Here is a 22,078-nt window from a genome sequence, read left to right as displayed (position 1 = left end):
TGAAAGGCTAAGGTGAGGATTCCCCGGTTTTTTTGGGGGGGGGGAATAAACAACTCCCCATTCAACAGTTTCTGCTCGGTTTCATTAACCTCGGTTTGCACTCCGTTGCAACCCAGACGGCGCTTTTGTCAGCACAATCGCTAGGCAGGGCCTCGTGCACAGGAGCCAGCCTAGGGGTCTTCGACGCCCCCAATAAAATATTTGAGGAGGCTACGCCCACCACCCAAGTTGATGGGCATTGTCATTCAAACGGGGTGTGCGCACACCACATCATGTGATTATGTAGGGTGGGGCTTACCTCCCCCCCTCCAATATTTTATTCAAGTTGGCACCCTTGTTGAGAGGATTAGGCAGCTAAAATAGAAATACTTAAAGAAGCCCTCCATGTACGGATGCAAGGAGGGTTTCTCAGTTGATGCTTTCAGATTTCAATATCTGCCTCTGAACACACACATCTCTACAACTGAAGAGAAGGCTGGATAGTGCAGGTGCTTTTTAAAAGTTAAAAATAAATAAATCTCCATATAACCCAAACAACAAAAATAGAACTCAAGGAGATAAACACACACACACACACACACACACACACACACACACACACACACAGAATAGAACCACGGCTGACATGGGATGTCATGGTACAGATCAGTGTTAGTACAAACCAAATTGTGTCCTCCCAGAAAGTGAGAGCCATTCTGCCTCCCCAGAAGACTGCAAAAATCCTGTGGAAAAGGATTTGGACCACCTGCAGCTTCAGATTACTGTGGCTGGAGACTGGAGGAACAGGGTTGCAAGTGAACACCAATGGTTTAACTGCCCCTGGACTCCCTCAGCCCCTTCACAAAATATGCCAAAAGGAATTCAAATGCAGAGGATGAGCAATTTGGTGGTCCATCTCTCCACAGTCTTCTACAGCTGGGTCAGTTGAAGGCAGTACTTTCGGATGATGCAGCCGAGTACTCATTTTACAGCGTTTTATCAACCTAGTTCAATGTCTTCCACATCTGCTGGTCCATAATAAGCTCCCTCTTTCTTTAAATGAACAGGAATTTTCTGGAGGAGTGGCTTGACCAATAATGCACATGTGCCTGAAAATAATAAATCACTCATTCTCCACAGTTCCCTAAGAACAGGACTAAAACCAGCTTAGAAAACATACAATATTTACTTTCAGATATTGACTTTATTTATAGTGGCTGTCTTTTTTTCTTTTTCTTTTTGCATTGCCTGCTGCAAGAATCCAGGCTAATGAGCTTTCAAGCCTCACTCAGGATGCTCTTTGAGCCAATCCTACACTACAGGCCTGCTGTGAAGGTAACATGTGCACGTCAAATCCAGACACCCTATAGATGAATACAAGAATCTTACATAGGCTCACAACAAATGTAATTATTCTTTTTTTAAAATATATTTTTATTAACGATTTCGTCGTTTACAAAAATACGTGCATTGTCTCTTTTTTCAAGTTGTGTGTTCTACAGATCAGTTTCATTTGTTGTGAGACATTAGTGTTGCATATAGTGTTAGCTTAGGAAGAAAAGTGGGGGAAAGAGGGGGAGTGGTGAGTGGGGTGGGGTGGGGTGGGGTGGGGTGCCAATGCTTCTATTCTTCTTAGTGTATGTGTGGGATTTGAGTTGGCACGACTTGTGTGGGTTCTCTTACTATTCACTTGTTGTGTTTCCTTGGTGAGAGGTTGAGAGTGGCCTAGGCTGTGGTTGGTTGTCTTTGGCTGGCTGTAGTGAGCTTTGGTTTTGTGTGTGTGTGTTTTTGGATCAGGTTACAGATTGATTTGTAAGCTGTTGACGGATTCTTGTCTTGTTTGGCTGTGTACAGTGGTACCTCTGGTTGCAAACGCAACCTGAAGCAAACGTAACAAGAGGTATGACTGTATGTGATAAAGGGGAACCATACAGGGGTGAAGGCATCTTCTTCTATTTGTCCCCGTGTCCGTATAAGTTTATTGGTTAGTTTTACTAATAAGGCTGTTTCCCATACTATTTGATACCATTGGTCAAAGCTTACTCCTGACAGGCTTTTCCTGTGTTTGTCTATGATGCTTCTGATAGTAGGTGGGTTATGGGCTCTTTATGATATGAATGGGCATTATCTTGGACGATGTTTAGTGGGGCCAGTTCCAGGGTGATGTCTAATAATTGCTTAGTTTTTTTGCATATTTATTGTATGATTGGTGTCCAGAATATATGGATTTTGGGACATTCCCACCACATGTGGAGGTGCATCCTCTGCAGCATTTTTGTGAGGTTCCTGGGTGTATTAGCGCTAATTTCCATGGTGTTAGGTACCATTTGAGAGTTTCAAAGTGAGTTCTTTCCTTTTTGCTGATACGGACTTAAAGGGAGGTTTAGCCCACATTCTGGTCCAGTGGGTGGGGTTAATCTCATAGCCTATGTCATCCTCCCTTTTTTATTACATTGAGGGGGTTTGTGGGATTTTGGAGCAGTGTTTTCTATATTGCTGATACCATCCCTTTGCCATGTTCCTTTGTTGTTAGGAGGTGGTTTTCAAAGGTTGTCAAGGGCCTAGTTGCTACCAATTTTTACTACTACTGGATTGTTTAAGAGAGCAGGTAATTATTCTGTAGAAAATACAACTGGAGAAAAAGAGACAATGCACGTACATTTGTAAACCAAGAAAATCTTTAGTAAAAATTATTAAAAACAACAAATGTTTCAATAGAGAGTGGTTAGCTTGGCAACTACTGTATATCAACAGAACAAGCCTAAACATCAGCACTTGACTTGAAGAAATTGGTGACAAAATCTGCAAAACGATGTGCCTGGAATTGAAATTTAAGAGACTTAAATGTTAACATCACAAGCCGCAAGATTATGCATAATGATTTGTGTGCTAAAACATTATCTTTCTCAAATACAAATGGAAATCACAAGATTGTTGCATTTTTTATTATTGCAATTTAAAATAAAATTAGTAGCTTCAAGTTTTGTGCTTTCCCTTTTTACTACAAGACACCCATTTTTGAAAACTGAAGTTAGCAATGTTTTATTCATTTACCTCTTTATCTGATTTCAATGCCTGCTAACATCCAGTAGATCTCAAGGCGGCATAGAGACAGATACATAGAAGCATCACAATTAAAACCAAAATATACACAAAGTACGCTGAAAGGTGAGAGGAGGAAAAAATGAGCAGAGAAGCCTCACCTTCAGGTGGCCAGGGTGTGTGTGTGTGAGTGATGCAGGCTTCTTGACTGGCTCTGCTGCTTTTTTCGGAGGGGGGATACACACCAATGACTGAGCTGGGAGATCCTTTCCATGCCTATAAAAGGGCCCCTGTACCTTCTGCACCCACATTTCATGCCCACCACTCCTCCTGAGCAGAGAAGCAGGGGATGGATTTCCACACCTTTGAGAATGACCTCCACCTCTCTTCCCAGGAGACACCTGCTCCTCTTCCCCCTTCCTCCTCTCACCTTTGAGGCCAAGAGCAGCTCCAGACTGGGCAGGGGATAACTTAGGGAAAGCGCAGCCTGCTTAACGCCCCGCTTTTCTCGTCTGCAGAGATCAGGACGACGGACAACCGTCTTCGCTCATCGGACCGGAGGACAAGGTTTGCGTTCTCAGACTTCCAGCTGAACGTTCTGGAAACCACCTTCAAGGTGCGACCAAAGCCTGGTCACTATAAGAGAATGTTGCTGGCCTGCCTCACTGAGATCCCCGAGGATCGCATCCAGGACGTCGGGTAGGGACTGGGGCACAGGAGGAGAATTGACCGGGAGCTCCCTTCCAGCTCTGCCTCTTGCAGCCCCTGGAGCCTAGGCGCCTTTCTTGGGACACCCGGCCCCTGTGCTCGATGGGCAAGGGAAACTGCCCTGGGGACCTTCCTTGGCCAAGGCGAGCAGGGCTGGAGAGCTTCCAGGGGGGTGCTGCTCCTCTCCCCCAGCCTCACCTTCCTACTTCCCTCCAGGGCAAGGAGTGCAACGAAAGCAGAGCATGCCAACGTTGCGCTTCTTGTGGGATATATATACACAGAGCACTCAAGTCCAACATTTCCTGTTTCTTTCCTGATCCATCATGTGTTGCCTTTTGGTGACCATGCTCTTAGCCAGCAGCACATGGCTCATCCTTTACAGAGGATTGAAGCCACAAGGTACAAAGTTTGAAGCTTCTTTTCTCTGCAAATGTAACTGCAACTACAAGGTAAAGCCTGACATTTGAACAATATCAACTGAAAGTAAGTAAACTTTGCCATTACTTTAAAAAAAAAAAAGACTGTCGTGTCATAATTTTTTAAGAGGAAACTAATGGGGAAATTTACCAGGAACAATCCAATTTGGACAAGCCAGGCTGGATTGCTCAACTTATATGATTCTAACGAATCCATCAACTTGCTTCCAGCAATATGCAAGGGAATGTGCTCTGCTACTAGCGTTTAGTGAGGAAGGATAATATTTAATCAATATATCCTCTCCCACTATCCACAACATTCCCACACATCTGGCCAGTCCTTATGGGAATCCGGAGTCCATTAACATGGGGCGGTGGGAGACTCAAGTCTGCTATCTCTGCTTTCTTGAGAACAGCTGTGCTCATGCTCCTCCTCTCATTCCTAACAGCTCTGGTTCTGCAACCAGAATTATGAGAACTGCCCTCCAGAATATGTGTCTTCCAGAGCCGCCTTTGCACCTGCCTCTCACATTCAAAATGTCAGCCTACCATTGCCTCCCCTTCCTCCAAGCTTTGGCCTATCACTTCACCTGCCAAGACATATGCAGCCTCCAAGCTTCAGCCTGCCACCAACTCAACAGTTCATAGCAAGGAGCCTGTCAGCCCCTCAAATCCCAGATCAAAATAAATTTCATTATTTTTAGCCTTCTGCAGGACTAACATTTTTGTTGTGTGGGGGGTAGCAATGTCAGAAGTGGTCCATGCAATTGGAAAAAACCACCCTGGGAGAAGCAGATATGCATGGAGGTGGCAGAGGGAAGTCTGCAGGGCAGCATTTCTGTGCATGCTCCTCCAGAATGAGGAGGGGGAAATTACCTGAAGGGCCCACCTTGCTTGAGGTTTTTTCCTTGCTTGCGTTTGCTTTTGGTTGGGGGGGGGGTTTCCACAGGTGAATTTCAGGGCAGGTTTTGTTTTTGTTTTGCATGGGGAATGGGGCAGTTTGGGAGGGAACAAAGGGAAAAGGCCAAAAGGCCCAAGGATTTTAACTGCGTCGCACTCAGGAGTGCCAACATCCCACACAACGATGGTTTACAAGCTATAAGGAACACCATTTCAGATAAAACCACAGCGGACTTTGCCACCAAACTCTGCCAATTTGTCCTTACCCACAACAACTTCAAATTCGGTGATGACCTGTTCCTTCAGATCAGCGGCACAGCAATGGGCACCCACATGGCCCCACAGTATGCCAACATCTTCATGGCAGATTTAGAACAATGTTTCCTAAACTCCTACCCACTCAAACCTCTCTTGTACCTGCGATACATTGACGATATTTTTATCATCTGGACACATGGTCAACAGACCCTGGACACCTTCCACCAGAAATTCAATGATTTTCACCCCACAGTCAACCTAACAATGAATCAATCTATGCAAGAAATACATTTTTTGGACACTACTATAAAAATACAGGATGGGCACATAGACACCATCTTATACCGTAAACCAGCTGACCGACAAACATATCTACATGCCTCTAGCTACCATCCCAAACATACCAAACAGTCCATTGTATATAGCCAGGCACTACGTTACAGCCGTATCTGTTCCAGTTCTACAGACAGAGACTCTCACCTAAGAGATCTACAGCAAGCCTTTTTAGAACTAAAATACCCAGCAGATGAAGTTAGACAACCGATCAACAGAGCCAGACTGATACCCAGAGAGAACTTACTGCAAGACAGACCCAAAAAAGAAAATAACAGAACACCTCTAGTCATCACATACAGCTCCCAAGTTAAAACAGTACAACGCATCATCAGAGATCTACAACCTCTCCTGGACAATGACAGTTCTCTTTCTCAAGCTCTGGGAGGAAGACCTTTCATTGCCTACAGACAGCCACCCAATCTTAAACAACTCCTAACCCACAATAATACTACAACCAGACGTAACACGGACACTGGCACCAGAGCCTGCAATAAACCCAGATGCCAACTTTGCTGCCACATACACCCGGACAACACCATTACTGGCCCCAACAACATCACACATACCATCTCGGGACTATTTAATTGCTCATCGTCTAACATTGTATATGCCATCAAATGCCAACAGTGTCCTTCAGCTCTCTATATTGGACAAACAGGCCAAACCTTACGCCAAAGAATAAACGGACATAAATCGGACATCAAGAATCACAAGACAGAGAAACCAGTAGGAGAACACTTCAATCTCCCAGGACATTCTATACAAGATCTCAAAGTAGCTGTTTTACTACAAAGGAATTTCAGAAATAGACTGGAAAGAGAAGCTGCTGAATTGCAACTCATTACCAAACTTAAAACCATAGAGAGACCTGGTCTGAACAAAGACATTGGATTCTTATCTCATTATACATGACAAAGCCATTTTTCACCTTCTCACCCCTTGCTTTTTCCTGTAAGACCTATTGCAGTCGTTAAGAGTCGTCAACAGGCTCATCACAGCTATCTGCCAATCACCCATTCCCACCACCCTTCTGAGTAATACCCCTCCCCACCTTCTCACTATATAGAAGGATCTGGCAACTTCTGTTTCAGTGTATCTGAAGAAGTGTGCATGCACACGAAAGCTCATACCAAGAACTAACTTAGTTGGTCTTTAAGGTGCTACTGGAAGGAAATTTTTTTTTTTGTTTGCACTCAGGAGTGTAACTTGGGACTGATTGGGCTGGATCTCCCACCGCCTGTGAACATTGGTCACCCTGGCTGCTTCGGGTGGGAGCCAGAGCCCAAGAACATGAGGAGTTTGGGGGCTCAAGTCCGCCAACCTGGTTTCATAAGACCACTCCTGTGCTCACACTCCTCCTTACATCCCCAACAGCTCTGGTTCTGGACCTGCTGGGCAAAGGCACAAAGGGCGAATAATAAGAATTGTTCTCTGGAAGAGGTGTCCACCTCCAGACCCTTATTTACACCCACTGCTCTGCTTCCTATTTTAGCCAGGTAAATCACCCACCCATATCTGCATACCTTGTGCATTTTCCACTTATTTGCCATCTTAATTCAACTGTAAATATTCAACTGGTACTACCAACAGATAAATTATTCCCCCCCCCAACTAGGCTCCGGGGTCTATTGAACTTCACTAGGCAACAGGAGCAAGAAATGGATTCACACATCTTCCCAGTTCCAGAAAAGACTCTCCGCCTCTACATTGTTTCTCTTCCCTCCACTTCACAGGGTTCCTCTAGCTCTGACAAGTATCTAGTCCTCAAGACAGGGGGCTGGTCAAGGGAGGGAGGAAAGCCAACACTTCTCTCCTGCAGCTCAAGGGATCCCACAACAAGGGATTCTGCACTGCTGTGGATCAGGGTCATCTGACCTGAGGAAGAGGACAGCCTTCAGCCCCTTCCAACTGGATGTTTTAGAGATGATCTTCAAGGACGTCCTCAGAGAAGAGCACCACCGAAGCACACTGTCAGCCAGCCTCAACAGCCAGACCCCAAAATTTCTAGTTAAGAATACATTACTCCTGTCTGCCATTCCTTTGACACCACTGAAGTTAGGAATGGCTGTGTCTATCTTTCCCATGCTGGAAGAGGATGTCCACCTCTGCTTAGAAGAGAGTCCAGCACCTCCTCCATCCACCTCACACAGTCCCCTCCAGTTCTGCTGGGCCTCAAAGCAGAGAGAGTAAGGCAACCTTGCTAACCCAGCTTGCCCCTGGCAACTCTGGGCAACTGAGAGCCACTATAGCCCACTGGACCAGAGTGACAGGAATCAGAAGTCCAGTGTCTACGTCCCACTTCAGCTGGATGTCCCAGAAGAGATGGCTGTCCCAGCCAGACCTATTAGGGCTTTTCAGAAGCAGAGGGCCTTCTATAATCACAGGTGGTCCTGGAGAACCTCTTTCAAGGGAGGCTAGTGAGCTGGTGGAGATTCCAGAGGGTGCAGTTCTGGTGAATGGAGGTGCGATTCATTCTCCCGCTGCCTTGGGAGATGCACAAGATCTCAGTCTCCATCCTTTGGGCTTCAATTGAAGGAGTAGAGTTTTTAGAGCAGGAATGAAGCATCTGAAGAGAAGAATTTGTTGCAGAAATAAATTGGTGCTCCTTTAAATGCACATTCCAGGAGAATATGAGGTTCCATGTTCACCTAAAAGAAGCACAAGAGGAAAACAAATTATTAGGGAGGGGAATGAGATATGGCTTCCACTCACCTCAACAATGAAATGCAGGTGCCCTAGAGATGACTAATTAAGCAGTATGCAAAATGTCCAAATAATACTATGTATTGATTATAGATGCCAAAGAAGATGGGAAGTAAAGATTTGTCCATGGTTTCATAGAAGCTAGAAAAAGCTGTGAGATTCTCAATATACCTATTTCTCTGTGAACCTTCTATGTTGTACTAGACCAGCTCAAACTTACAAAAACATGTACTAAGTTGCTGGTGACTGGGAGATCAAACCACAGGTTTCTGTACTGCCTCAAGGTGTTCTGGCACTTTCGTCCACTCCCTCAGCCCTCTTTCATTCCTGGGACCCCTTCCTCCACCAACAGATCCTCAGTCCAGGGCTCATTATGCCAATATAGGGTCTAAATTTTGCCCCCAACCCACGCCTCTTTCCTCACAGGAGTGAAACCTGGAACGCCAGACCCTCATCCTCCCCTCCTGCTCTCACACTCACTCACTGCCCTCGTTCACAGACCAGATACACACATCCCCACTTTCCCTAAAACACCCCCACGCCCTTCTCACACACTTACAACCGTCTTAATGAACCAGAATACCCCCAACGGATTCCTCACAGTCTCAGAAACAGCTCCCCATTTCTCCCCTCCCCACTCCTCTCATCCCCTTGGCATCGCCACTGAGCCATGGGGAAAAGTGGGAATTTAAAGAGTGACGGGCTGTACACTAGATGAAATAAACTCAGTGTAGAGCCATCGGTTTCCTTGTGTTTATTTCAACTCGTAGTAAAAAACAGTCAATCATCCAGTAGGAGTCCGTCGTGCCCCTCCCAAACCCCAGGCTATATATATATTTCATTGACACCATCAGTCACGCCTGATAGGCTGATTCAAACTTCCCTCCTGGAGCCGGATTGGACCGCTCCTAGGAGCCAATCAAGTTACTGCATTCTAGAATCCTACCTGCCTATTGTTCTGGGATCCAAGCTCATCACATAACACTAGAGCAGGAGAAGTCAATCACTCTCTTTCCATACCAACCCAACAAACAGCTAACTCCTGTCGACTCCAACTTTTGGTCAAAAGCCACAGTGTTCTTGGGGAAAACACGCAGGTTGCATTCCAATAGTAGACCCTTTGCAACTAGTAAAGCTAAATCATCCATCCCCATTCATTTCAATGCGTTTTCCCCAAGAAAGACAGACATTATCACATCACAGTTTGACTGGGCTGGAGATTAGAGGAATTAGAAGAAACAAAAAGCAGAGCAATTCAGCAAACAGAATGTTAACGGCAACTATAGCATTTCCATTGCAGAGCACGGGGAGAAAAAACCAACACTTACTGCGGATCCTAGCGATGTACCGTACTCAGCAACCTAGACGCCCCAGCAGCAGCCTCTCCACAAACCGAGGACCGGTTGAGTCTGCAGCTTTCCTCCCTGGAGACTATAAAGGGCTGAACCGGATTGGCCCCAATTAGGTCCAGCTGAACCGGGTTAACCCAAATTGGATCCCGGTGTGTCCGGGAGAGGCTCCCTCCCGCAGCAGACAGAAAGGGGACGCCTCCGTTTTCCAGGGGACCCCGATAAAGTGGCAGGTGACCCCTGCGAGAGCTCCAAGTACTAGGATTGGGGCGGGGGGCGCTTTAAGTGGATGTTGTGCATACAATTCATGAAAAAGGGCCTTGCCTCCTCCCTGCAGGCTTTGCACCCAGGTGTGTCTTTTTGGCAGCCCAAAGGGGTTTATTGAAGGTGTGTCCCGCGGAAGCGCGCCTAGCATCCTAGTCTCCACAGGTGAGCTTCTCAAGCTACCTAAACAGAGAAGCAAAGCCTGTTGAACTTCCTGGAATTAACTGCTGACTAATCAGGCTTAGGGTCGTAGTCGAAAGTGCATCCCCAAGGTTTCTCTATCTCACCCAGGCCATGCCTCTCTCTTCCCCATTACAATCTGCAAAATGGCACTGGACTACTTGGCAGGGTTGTTGTGAAGGCAGGAAGGTCCATGACTGCAACTTCTTCTACAGGCGTCTTCTATATACCTGTCCAGTTTGGGTCAATTATTTCTGTCATGGGAGCCAACTCCTAAGGGTCAAGAGGTTTTGGCTGCCCAGAAAGAAATATTTCAGGGGGCCGGTCCCACTAAAATTGATAGGCATTGCTATTCAAATAGTGTGTGTGCACCATGTCATGTCATCGATTATGCGGGGCGGGGCTTACCTGGGTCCCCCAATATTTTATTCAAGTTGGCACCTCTGATTGCAGTGCTCTATTCAGACTAGTGGGGGAGCACCAGGGATGTCAAACTGAATAAAATATGGGGGGCAGGTAAGCCCCGCGCCGCATAATCGATCACATGACACAGTACACGCACCCCATTTGAATGACAATGCCCATCAAACTTGGGGGGGCAGCCCCCTCAAATATTTTATTGTGGAGACCTGCAAGGTAGGGTTGGCTGAAAGAGCAGGAATGGGTGAAGACCAGGCTATGAGGTTCATAATTCTATCCAGTTCTTCTTTATCAAACCACTAAGGCTGCAATATGATACTTTTTTTAACCTAGGAGTCAGTCCCCCTGAGACAGTGTGGGGTAGCGATTAGCGTGCTGGACTAGGAACTGGGTTCAAATTGCCACCCCCCCCCCCCGCCTCCAAGCCGTGAAGCCCTCTGGGTGAACCAGGGCCAGTCACTGCGTCTCAGCCTAACCTACCTTGCAAGGTTGTTGCATGGATAAAATAGGAGGCCATGTACATACAGCACCTTGAGCTCCCGGGAGGAAAATGAAGTAAACTCAGGAGGACATTCTGAGGGTGACAGCATTGTGCTAGGAAAGATGGCTGCTGCCCGTTTATTTACCAAAAATATTTCTATATTGGAAACGCTTTGTAGCATTTTCCCAGGAGGGTCGGGAGCGATAGAGAGAGATGGGGGTGGGGGGCGTGTCCTTCGCCCCTCCCTTAAGCAGGGAGTCTCAACGACCCTGTAAGTTCGGGTTGGCTGAAAGAGCAGGAATGGTCCCAGATCAGCCAGTGAAGTTGATGGTTCTTCTCAGTTCCATGTTTTCAAACTACTAAGACGCATGCCTAGCAGGAGCTCCCTGCACTGGGCTGGAAAAGGTGGCTGCCACAGGGTCAATGTCAATAAGCAGTGTGCAGAATTTCCCCCTTTTATCAACGAATTACCCACGGAAATGAGACAGGCGCCTGGGTCCTGCCTTGATGTTTCAGGAATCTTTCCCTGCGATGTGGCCCAGTCATTTATGGAATATTAAAGGCATAGCCAGAGAAAAGGTGTTTGTTGAAACAATGTTATCGTATTTAGAGCGTATGCTTTTAACTTGTACGCCCCTTGGGTGGCTTCACACTACAAAGCAGCTTACAAATTTGTTAAGTAACAATAATTTAAAATAATAACCACTACCAATTCTCGATCTCACTTTGCCTGAAACCCATTTTCAAAACAGAGACGCAGTGTGTACTTTTGTTACCCAATAAAATCTTTTGATAACTCTTTTTTAAAAAGGAGAAACCCATTCTCTCTAAAATGCCAACATTTATGGAATATTAAGGGCATAGCCAAATAAAAGGTTTTATTGTTTTTACAACTTATGCTTTTTATGTTCCTTTCTCTGTTTATCTTGTTCGCCGCTGCGATGTCTTGATACTAGGTAGCAGCTTATAAATTTGTTAACTAATAATAATTTAGAATAGTAACCGCCGTCTCTGTTTCTTTAAACCGGATCACTCTAGAAGTTGCATCCCAATTCTGGATCTCGCTGTGCCTGAAATCCATTTTGTCCCAAATGCCAGACATTTCAGGTTCACACTGCTGTCCTTCTGACATTTTCCTCACTTGGGGACCCAAGTTCCCTCACCTGAAAGGAAAGCCTCCCCAAAAGGCTTCATTCATCCCTATTTAAAGCGTCCCCTTTTAACCTCAGGGAAAACGACCCCCAGGAACCAGGAGACAAGCACACGAGTCAAGGTTGCAGCGCCACCCAAGGCGCGCTTACCTGAGAGTAAGTCGCATAGAACTCAAGCGGACTTACTTCGGAGTAACAATGCTGAGGTTTGCGCCGTCCCTTCGTAGGAAGGGTGGAAGGTTACTCAATGCCGATGCCAGACTATTTTACCCCCTAGGCAAAGTTATCTACTTGCACCCTTCCTCCCCCCCAAAAAAAATTAGAAATTCAATTCTCAGAAACAGTGGTCTTGCAGAAAAAATGTAAAGCACAAAACTTGAAACTGCTAAATGTATTTTAAATTGCAATAATGAATAATACGACAATCTTTGATCATGATAATATTTGATTTTTCAAATATAAAAGAGCATGTATAAGCGCACGAATAATTTCAAATAATCGAGTGAGTTGTGATGTTAAAAATTAAGTCTCTTAAATCTTTCACTACCAAGCATAGCAAAATCTCTTTGCGTGTTTTCTTTTCCTTTGCAAATGTGGTCAAGGATTCCTTCAAGACAACCAACCACACCCCAAGCCACCCCCAACCTCTCTCACCACCAAGGAAATACAACAAGCAAATAGTAAGAGAACCCATACAAGTTTCGCTGACACAAAACCCCACACATACAGTAAGCAGAAGAACAGAAGCATAGCCACCCGACCCCTCTTTTTTATTCTCTACTTAACATAACACTGTATGCAACAGTAATGTCTCACAACAAATGAAACTGATATGTAGAAAACACAACTTGAAAAAGAGACAACGCACTATTTTTGCAAACAAATTTTTTAATTTTTAATTAAAAAAAAATCCTTCAAGTTCATGTGCTCAGGCATTTTCCATTAATAGAGTTGCCCAGCCAATCAGCCTCTTTTGTAACATTGCTGAGCGTATGTAAGTTTTTACAAGTTTGAGCTTTGAGTAACTGCGCTCACCACTTGCCAATTGAAAGTGTAAGAAGTACGCCTTGTGGCAGCATAGACTTTCGAAGCCTTCGAGCTATTTATATAAAATAAAAGTAAAATATTGTCAGAAATTTATAAGATTTAAGAAAAGCCAATCTATATAATACTGTGCTCCTCAAAGGTGTGTGCTCCTTTGAGGTCTTTCGCCCTAGGCGGCTCCCTCTTGGCTATGAATATGAACTTGGCTTGGGCGAGTCTATCCGGAGAGATTTCAGCCAGCTCTACATCAAAGCGGTCAATGAATATTTGGAGCACGTGAGAAGGGGGTTTACTCCTGTTATCTCTTCATTGAAGAGGACTGCACTAATCAAATCAGAATGGCCGGCAACCCGTTGCCAAGCCTCAGTAGCTGATGGCTCATTAGTACTTGAATAACTCCTCATTGCAACACATGTTGTTGTTGTTGTTTAGTCGTTTAGTCGTGTCCGACTCTTCGTGACCCCATGGACCAGAGCACGCCAGGCACTTCTGTCTTCCACTGCCTCCCGCAGTTTGGTCAGACTCATGTTTGTAGCTTCAAAGACACTATCCAACCATCTCGTCCTCTGTCGTCCCCTTCTCCTTGTGCCCTCCATCTTTCCCAACATCAGGGTCTTTCCCAGGGAGTCTTCTCTTCTCATGAGGTGGCCAAAGTATTGGAGCCTCAGCTTCACGATCTGCCCTTCCAGTGAGCACTCAGGGCTGATTTCCTTAAGAATGCATAGGTTTGATCTTCTTGCAGTCCATGGGACTCTCAAGAGTCTCCTCCAGCACCATAATTCAAAAGCATCAATTCTTCGACGATCAGCCTTCTTGATGGTCCAGCTCTCACTTCCATACATCACTACTGGGAAAACCATAGCTTTTACTATACGGACCTTTGTTGGCAAGGTGATGTCTCTACTTTTTAAGATGCTGTCTAGGTTGATCATTGCTTTCCTCCCAAGAAGCAGGCGTCTCTTAATTTCGTGGCTGCTGTCACCATCTGCAGTGATCATGGAGCCTAAGAAAGTAAAATCTCTCACTGCCTCCATTTCTTCTCCTTCTATTTGCCAGGAGGTGATGGGACCAGTGGCCATGATCTTCGTTTTTTTGATGTTGAGCTTCAGTCCATAAATTTGCATGGCTATGGAACTGATGGCGATGGTCTTATCTAGATCCGTGATGGGATAAGGGATGCCAAATGCAATAGATAAGAGCAAATTATTTTTCTGGGCTAGGTAGAGAACTTCTAAGAGAAACGTGATTCTTCAAAACCATCTTGAACACGCTCGTCTTGCAGTTTCACCGAGGTCTACTTGGGATATTTTTCCAATTAACTCTGGTTTTAAAACGGCAGTTTGCATTGCAAATGGCTGCAAACCTCCGAACAATATCCACACCCAAACACCCCACCAATGGGAGTTCTCTCCTGGATGACAAGCAGAAATTCAAAAGGGCAGTTCTCTCTCCTACTCCATTCCACTCTTGATTTTTTTAAGTTAATATTTATTAATCAAAAAATTAAAACAAAAAAAAACCTATGCAACCTTCAGCCAATATGGAGGGGAGCTGGGGGAAGAACACACGCTATAGTTCCTGTATATCGGAGGCCGATTAGAATATAGATTATAGACCCCATGTAAATCTGTTTGCGGTAAAAGATGAGACGCTTAAGTTTGTGCAGTAAACGTTTGCTCCAGCATACTAAGGAAACAACCCAATTTATATCCCTTTAATAAGCGATTGTTTTGTTTTAAATTATCAACAACAGAAACTATATATTTAAGTTATAATGTTCTGTAAGATAAGTTAGGGTTGCCATATTTCAAAAGGTTGCTGAGCTGCAGCTGCTTCTTCTTTTTTAAGAAACCCTTTTAGAATAGTGATTTTAAGCTTTTTGAGTTATTTCCGCTGCTTTTTCCATCGCGTTGCCCTACAGCCGATTCGGCAATATTCCCCACCCCCGACGCCATTTTTACACCTGAAAACCAGGACTGAACAAGACAAAGCTTTATTACAACTGATAACTAACGAAACTACCATTCACATTTTTAAAAACCTGCAAGAAATGTGTTATTGGTTAATGAACTTCCCTGGGTGGAAACAAAATAATAAATAAATAAATTCCTTCCAGCAGCACCTTAGAGACCAACCAAGATTGTTATTGGTATGATCTTTCGTGTGTATGCACACTTCTTCAGACACGAAAGCTCATACCAATAGCAAACTTAGTTGGTCTCTAAGGTGCTACTGGAAGGAATTTTTTTATTTTTATTTTTATTTTGTTTCAGCTACAGCAGACCAACACGGCTACCTAGTTCCCTGGGTGGGTTAGAAGACTTTCCCCAAACAACATTATGTGGTTTGTGCCATCCTTGAACTTTCACTGGCCTTCTCAATAAACACACCTCAATATGCATTTCGAGGGCATTTTATGTCCAATGTGGGTTTTTTGTTTCCAAGAGGAAAATGGTAAATTGTACTGTACCTTGTTGAAATTTGGGAATACAGTATAGACGGACTTCTGTAGCAATGCCTTAGAAGGATTACCCTGAAGGTCCACTTACATGTACCGCACAATGTTGTTGTGAGGATAAAACGGCAGAAAGAAGAACCATTTTCAGTTCATTTGGGGGGGGGGAGTGGGAATATAATGCAAATGTGGGAGTACTGGCAGAATGTTTGCTTCAAAAGTCATTCTCGCCCTGCCCTGCCTTATTTTACCCTCAGTTGCTGCCTTGGTCTTTACTGGAGCAGGAAAACTTTCAAAACTTTTGAGCTGCTACTGCTGCTCAAACCTTCACCAAAGCAATTAAACTGTGTGTGAATAAAGTACAACAGTAGTTGACCCAACCTGGACAGGTATAAAAAACACCTTCCTGCCCCCGCAACAAAGACCCATCGAGGCCAACAACATCCTCTTCTCACTGGGGCCAGTCAGGGGCCCATAGAGAGCTAGAAACTACGCGCTCTCCACACCGGCGACTCCCAGCAAACTGAGAGTCAAAGGCACGGCGTCTTTTACACAGAATGTAGACCCCCCCCTATTTAAACCTTAGCTCAACCTTCCCCCCTTCCAATCCCTAGGGAAGAGGTGGCGAAGCTGGAGCCCTGAAGATGTGGTGGTCCCGATGGGAATTCTAGTCCACCCACACCTGGAGAGCCCCCTCTCTGCATCCCTGCCACGGGCTGCCCCGCCACCCCCTAGAAAGAGTGATCCGGGCTCCTGGGGTTGTTCTCTGCTGCCTACCCCCCACCCACCCACCTTCCAGGTCGGGATTCCGGGGACGCATCAAGTGAAAGGCTAAGGTGCGGATTCCCCGTTTTTTTGGGGGGGGGGAGGAATAAACAACTCCCCATTCAACAGTTTCTGCTTGGTTTCATGAACCTCGCTTAGCATTCCGTTGCAACCCAGATGGCGCTTTTGTCAGCACAATCGCTAGGCAGCACCTTGTTTGCAGCTACCTCCTGGCAAATAGAAGGGGAAGAAATGGAGGCAGTGAGAGATTTTACTTTCTTGGGCTCCATGATCACTTCAGATGGTGACAGCAGCCACGAAATTAAAAGACGCCTGCTTCTTGGGAGAAAAGCAATGACAAACCTACACAGCATCTTAAAAAGCAGAGACATCACCTTGCCAACAAAGGTCCGTATAGTAAAAGCTATGGTTTTCCCAGTAGTGATGTATGGAAGTGAGAGCTGGACCATAAAGAAGGCTGATCGCCGAAGAATTGATGCTTTTGAATTATGGTGTTGGAGGAGACTCTTGAGAGTCCCACGGACTGCAAGAAGATCAAACCTCTCCATTCTGAAGGAAATCAGCCCTGAGTGCTCACTGGAAGGACAGATTGTGAAGCTGAGGCTCCAATACTTTGGCCACCTCATGAGAAGAGAAGACTCGCTGGAAAAGACCCTGATGTTGGGAAAGATGGAGGGCACAAGGAGAAGGGGACAACAGAGGACGAGATGGTTGGACAGTGTTCTCGAAGCTACCAGCATGAGTTTGACCAAACTGCGGGAGGCAGTGGAAGACAGGAGTGCCTGGCGTGCTCTGGTCCATGGGGTCACGAAGAGTCGGACACGACTAAACGACTTCTTGACTTTCCTGCTTGGCAGGGGGTTGGACTCGATGGCCCTTGTGGTCTCTTCCAACTCTATGATTCTATGACTAAACAACAACAGCCTAGCTTTTCTGTCCCTGCGATATACAGGGATGTGGGCGCGTGATCCTTGCTATTTGCTACATTTCTCTATTGCTATCTTTGATGCAGATCAGGCCAGCTCGACCAACAGCGATTCCAAAACACTGTATACACAAGATACACTCAAAAATAAGGAGGAAAACTTGGAAAAAAAGATCTCCCCGAGGTCCTTAGGGGGCGGGGGGGCTCTCCTTCCGCTCCAGGGGGCACCTTGGCTCCGCCCCTCTCCCCAGGGAGGAGGACCAATGGCTGAGCTGGGAGATCCCGCCGACGCCCTTTCGGCGGCCTAGAAAAGGACCGCCCGCAAGTCCTGCGCCCACATTTCACCCGCACCACCCGAGGAGAGCAGCAGGAGATGGCTTTCCGCGCCTTTCAGAACGCCCTTCCCATCGCTTCGCAGCAGCCACCTGCTCCTCTTCCCTCCTCTTCCTCCGGCTCCAGTAAGTATCTCACCTTCGAGGCGAAGAGCGGCGTCAGATGGGGGGGGGGTGCAGCTTAGGGAAAGCGCAGCCTGCTTACCGCCCCGCTTTTCTCCTCTGCAGAGATCAGGACGACGCGCCGCGGTCTTCGCTCGTCGGACCGGAGGCCGAGGTTTGAGTTTTCAGACTTCCAGCTGGACGTTCTGGAAACCACCTTCAAGGAGCGACCGAAGCCTGGGCACTACAAGAGGATGTTGCTGGCTTGCCTCACTGAGATCCCGGAGGATCGCATCCGGGTGAGTTGCGGGGGGAGAGGTGGTCCGGGAGGGAGGACCCGATTCTGCTGGGAAGAAAGGCGAGAGGGGAGGACGTCGGGTAGGGATCGGGGGCACAGGAGGAGAATCGACCGGGAGCTCCCTTCCAGCTCTGCCTCTTGCAGCTCCTCGAGCCTGGGCGCCTCTCTAGGGACGCCCGTCCCCTGTGCTCGACGGGCAAGGGAAGCTCCCCCGGGGACCTTCCTTGGCCAAGGCGAGCAGGGCTGGGGAGCTTCCAGGGGGGCGCTGCTTCTCCCTCCCAGGGCGGCTGCTCCTCTCCTCCGGCCTCGCCTTCTCACTTCCCTCGTGGCGCTCGCTCTGCTTCCGCGATCGGCCCCCACCCAGGCCTGGTGTCGCCGACGGGGCCTTCTGGGAGCCCCGTGTGTCCTTCCCGCTCCCTCCCGGCTGGGTCTCGGGGGTCGCGTCCTCTTCCGGGCTGGGGACCAGCGTCCTCCTTCGGGGGAATGAATGAGGGCCCCCTCGGCATTTTGTTCGAGGGGAGGGAAACCGCCCAGGAGAAACAAATATGGCGGGAGGGAGGCCTCTTCCTCTCCTCTAAGGACGTGGAGATGAGGCAGGGAAGGCTGCAGGGCCCTTTTCTGTGAGGCCCGAGGAGACCCCCTCACGGAGCCACCTTCGAGGTCTTGAACTCGCTTGGGTGGGGGGCTGATGAATTTCATGGGGAATTGGGCCAGTTTAGGAGGGAAGATAGGGGAAAGGATAAAAGGCCCAGGGATATTATTGTGATTGAATTCAGTGTGTGGGACTTGAGACTGGATCCCCCATGATCTGGCCCGTTCTGGTGGGAATCCCGAGTCCAATAACATGAAGAGGTGGGGGTGGGGGTTTCTTGAGAACACCTGTGTTCATGTTCCTCCTCTTATCCCTCACAGCTCTGGTTCCAGAACCGGCGGGCAAAGGCGCGGAGGGCAAATTGTGAAAATTGTCCTCCAGAAGATGTGTCCTCCAGGGCCAGCTTTACATCTGCTGCTCAGGTTCCAAATGTCGGCCTGCCAGTGCCTTCCATTCCTCAAAGCTGCAGCCTGCCACTGCGCCAGGTCCAGCTTCCAAGCTTTGGCCTGCAGCCACCACACCAGGTCCAGCTTCCAAGCTTTGGCCTGCAGCCACCGCACCAGGTCCAGTCTCCAAGCTTTGGCCTGCAGCCACTGCGCCAGGTCCAGCCTCCAAGCTTTGGCTTGCAGCCACCGCACCAGGTCCAGCCTCCAAGCTTTGGCCTGCAGCCACTTCACCAGGTCCAGTCTCCAAGCTTTGGCCTGCAGCCACTTCACCAGGTCCAGCCTCCAAGCTTTGGCCTGCAGCCACTTCACCAGGTCCAGCCTCCAAGCTTTGGCTTGCAGCCACCGCACCAGGTCCAGCCTCCAAGCTTTGGCCTGCAGCCACTTCACCAGGTCCAGTCTCCAAGCTTTGGCCTGCAGCCACTTCACCAGGTCCAGCCTCCAAGCTTTGGCCTGCAGCCACCGCACCAGGTCCAGCCTCCAAGCTTTGGCCTGCAGCCACTTCACCAGGTCCAGCCTCCAAGCTTTGGCCTGCAGCCACCTCACCAGGTCCAGCCTCCAAGCTTTGGCCTGCAGCCACCGCACCAGGTCCAGCCTCCAAGCTTTGGCCTGCAGCCACTTCACCAGGTCCAGCCTCCAAGCTTTGGCCTGCAGCCACCTCACCAGGTCCAAGCATGGAATCAGCACCCCCAAATGCTGGATCAAAATAAATTTTGTCATTTTTAGCCTACCAGAAGACTCTGTAATGTTCTGTCTCCTCCAGGGCCGGCTTTATACCTGCTGCTCAGGTTCCAAATGTCAGCCTACCATTGCCTTTCCTTCCTCAAAGCTGCAGCCTACCACCTCCTTGCCAAATCTCAGCATAGAGCCTGTTAGCCCCACAAATCCCAAATCAAAATAAATTTTGTCATTTTTAGCCTAACAGAAGACTCTGTAATGTGTTTGTTGCGTGAGAGGGGGAGCAATGTCAGAAGTGGTCAGTGCAGTCAGAAGTCTTGTGGGTGTCCTTGGGGCAGTTATTTGCTCTCCTCTCCACTTTAAACCATGCAGGTGTGGGAATGTTGCGGATAGGAAGGATGTATTGATTAAATATCCTTCCTCTCTCATGCTAGTGAATTATATGGCAGAGCTCATTCCTCTTTACACAACAGGGGGCTAGTTGCAGATTCATTTGAATCTCATTAGTCAAACAATCCAATCCGTGCATGCTTTAGCTTGTAATTATAGACTATACTACACTGTAGTGCAGCTTCCATCTTTGTATGGGTGGGACCGTGTGCTTCTGGCAGAGAGCCAGCAGACTGCATCAGAAGCGCTGGCATAAATGGAAGAGAGTGGCAAAAGAGAAAGATGGTTGCGTGACTGGCCCCTTTGTAGGGTTTACAAGGTCACATGCAGGGGGAGGATGCTCTAGACCTGGTGGAACAGGAAACTCTACCTTGGCTGGAGTAACATCCCCCTGTCTGTGTCCACTCTAGGGAAACAGAGTCAGGAGGAGGAGGAAGCACCTCATCTTGCAAACGAGGGCAGGTGGAATTTTTAAGAGGAGGCTCAATAATCATCCCAGGGCCTGGGTGTGGGGTCTAAGACACCTTGTTTTTATTTTGCCAACTACATTGTTTTCCTGACCTTCCTTTCAGGGGATCAAAGCGGCATACAAGTGTATAAAATAGAATCCCTGGTGGGGAAAGAGGTGGGAATTTATGGCAGAAATGATAGCCTAAGGCAAATAATAGCATGGCCAGACTTGGCCCTCCAGCTGTTTTGGGACTACAACTCCCCTCATCCCTAGCTAACGGGACCAGTGGTCAGGGATGATGGGAACTGTAGTCCCAAAACAGCTGGAGGGCTAAGTTTGGCCATGCCTGGCCTAAGACAACTCAATGAGCCAATAACAAAGATTCTGAAATGTTGCTTTAAAATCTTACTTTTCCTTGCTTGCAGCAGAGAATGTGGCTGGGTTATGTATGTAGCCTGTTCTTCTGATATTGCCAACATTTTATAGAATTATTTCCACATATGGAGTCATTCACCTCATCTCAGTTGATGCTTTCAGATTTCAATATCTGCCTCTGAACACACACATCTCTACAACTGAAGGCTGGATAGTGCAGGTGCTTTTCAAAAGTTAAAAATAAATAAATCTCCATATAACCCAAACAACAAAAATAGAACTCAAGGAGATAAACACACACACACACACACACAGAATAGAACCACGGCTGACATGGGATGTCATGGTACAGATCAGTGTTAGTACAAACCAAATTGTGTCCTCCCAGAAAGTGAGAGCCATTCTGCCTCCCCAGAAGACTGCAAAAATCCTGTGGAAAAGGATTTGGACCACCTGCAGCTTCAGATTACTGTGGCTGGAGACTGGAGGAACAGGGTTGCAAGTGAACCTCAACCAATGGTTTAACTGCCCCTGGACTCCCTCAGCCCCTTCACAAAATATGCCAAAAGGAATTCAAATGCGGAGGATGAGCAATTTGGTGGTCCATCTCTCCAGTCTTCTACAGCTGGGTCAGTTGAAGGCAGTACTTTCGGATGATGCAGCCGAGTACTCATTTTACAGCGTTTTATCAACCTAGTTCAATGTCTTCCACATCTGCTGGTCCATAATAAGCTCCCTCTTTCTTTAAATGAACAGGAATTTTCTGGAGGAGTGGCTTGACCAATAATGCACATGTGCCTGAAAATAATAAATCACTCATTCTCCACAGTTCCCTAAGAACAGGACTAAAACCAGCTTAGAAAACATACAATATTTACTTTCAGATATTGGCTTTATTTATAGTGGCTGTCTTTTTTTCTTTTTCTTTTTGCATTGCCTGCTGCAAGAATCCAGGCTAATGAGCTTTCAAGCCTCACTCAGGATGCTCTTTCAGCCAATCCTACACTACAGGCCTGCTGT

General features: G+C 47.1%; 1 protein-coding gene across 1 annotated transcript; it reads left to right on the top strand.

The window, feature by feature from the left end:
* Positions 1-17,633: 17,633 nt before the first annotated feature.
* Positions 17,634-20,065, top strand: LOC310759211 (uncharacterized protein; the record flags this gene model as incomplete). Its single annotated transcript, XM_083606148.1, has 5 exons — positions 17,634-17,855; positions 17,958-18,130; positions 19,042-19,206; positions 19,363-19,596; positions 19,928-20,065. The coding sequence occupies exons 1-5, from the start codon at positions 17,771-17,773 to the stop codon at positions 20,063-20,065; spliced, it is 795 nt and encodes a 264-aa protein (XP_083462274.1). The 5' UTR covers positions 17,634-17,770.
* Between the last annotated feature and the right edge of the window lie 2,013 nt (positions 20,066-22,078).

This window comes from Podarcis filfolensis (assembly GCF_964270895.1).
Source record: "Podarcis filfolensis genome assembly, chromosome: 3".
In the NCBI taxonomy this organism is placed as follows: domain Eukaryota; kingdom Metazoa; phylum Chordata; class Lepidosauria; order Squamata; family Lacertidae; genus Podarcis; species Podarcis filfolensis.
This window is presented reverse-complemented; position numbering and strand designations above follow the sequence as displayed.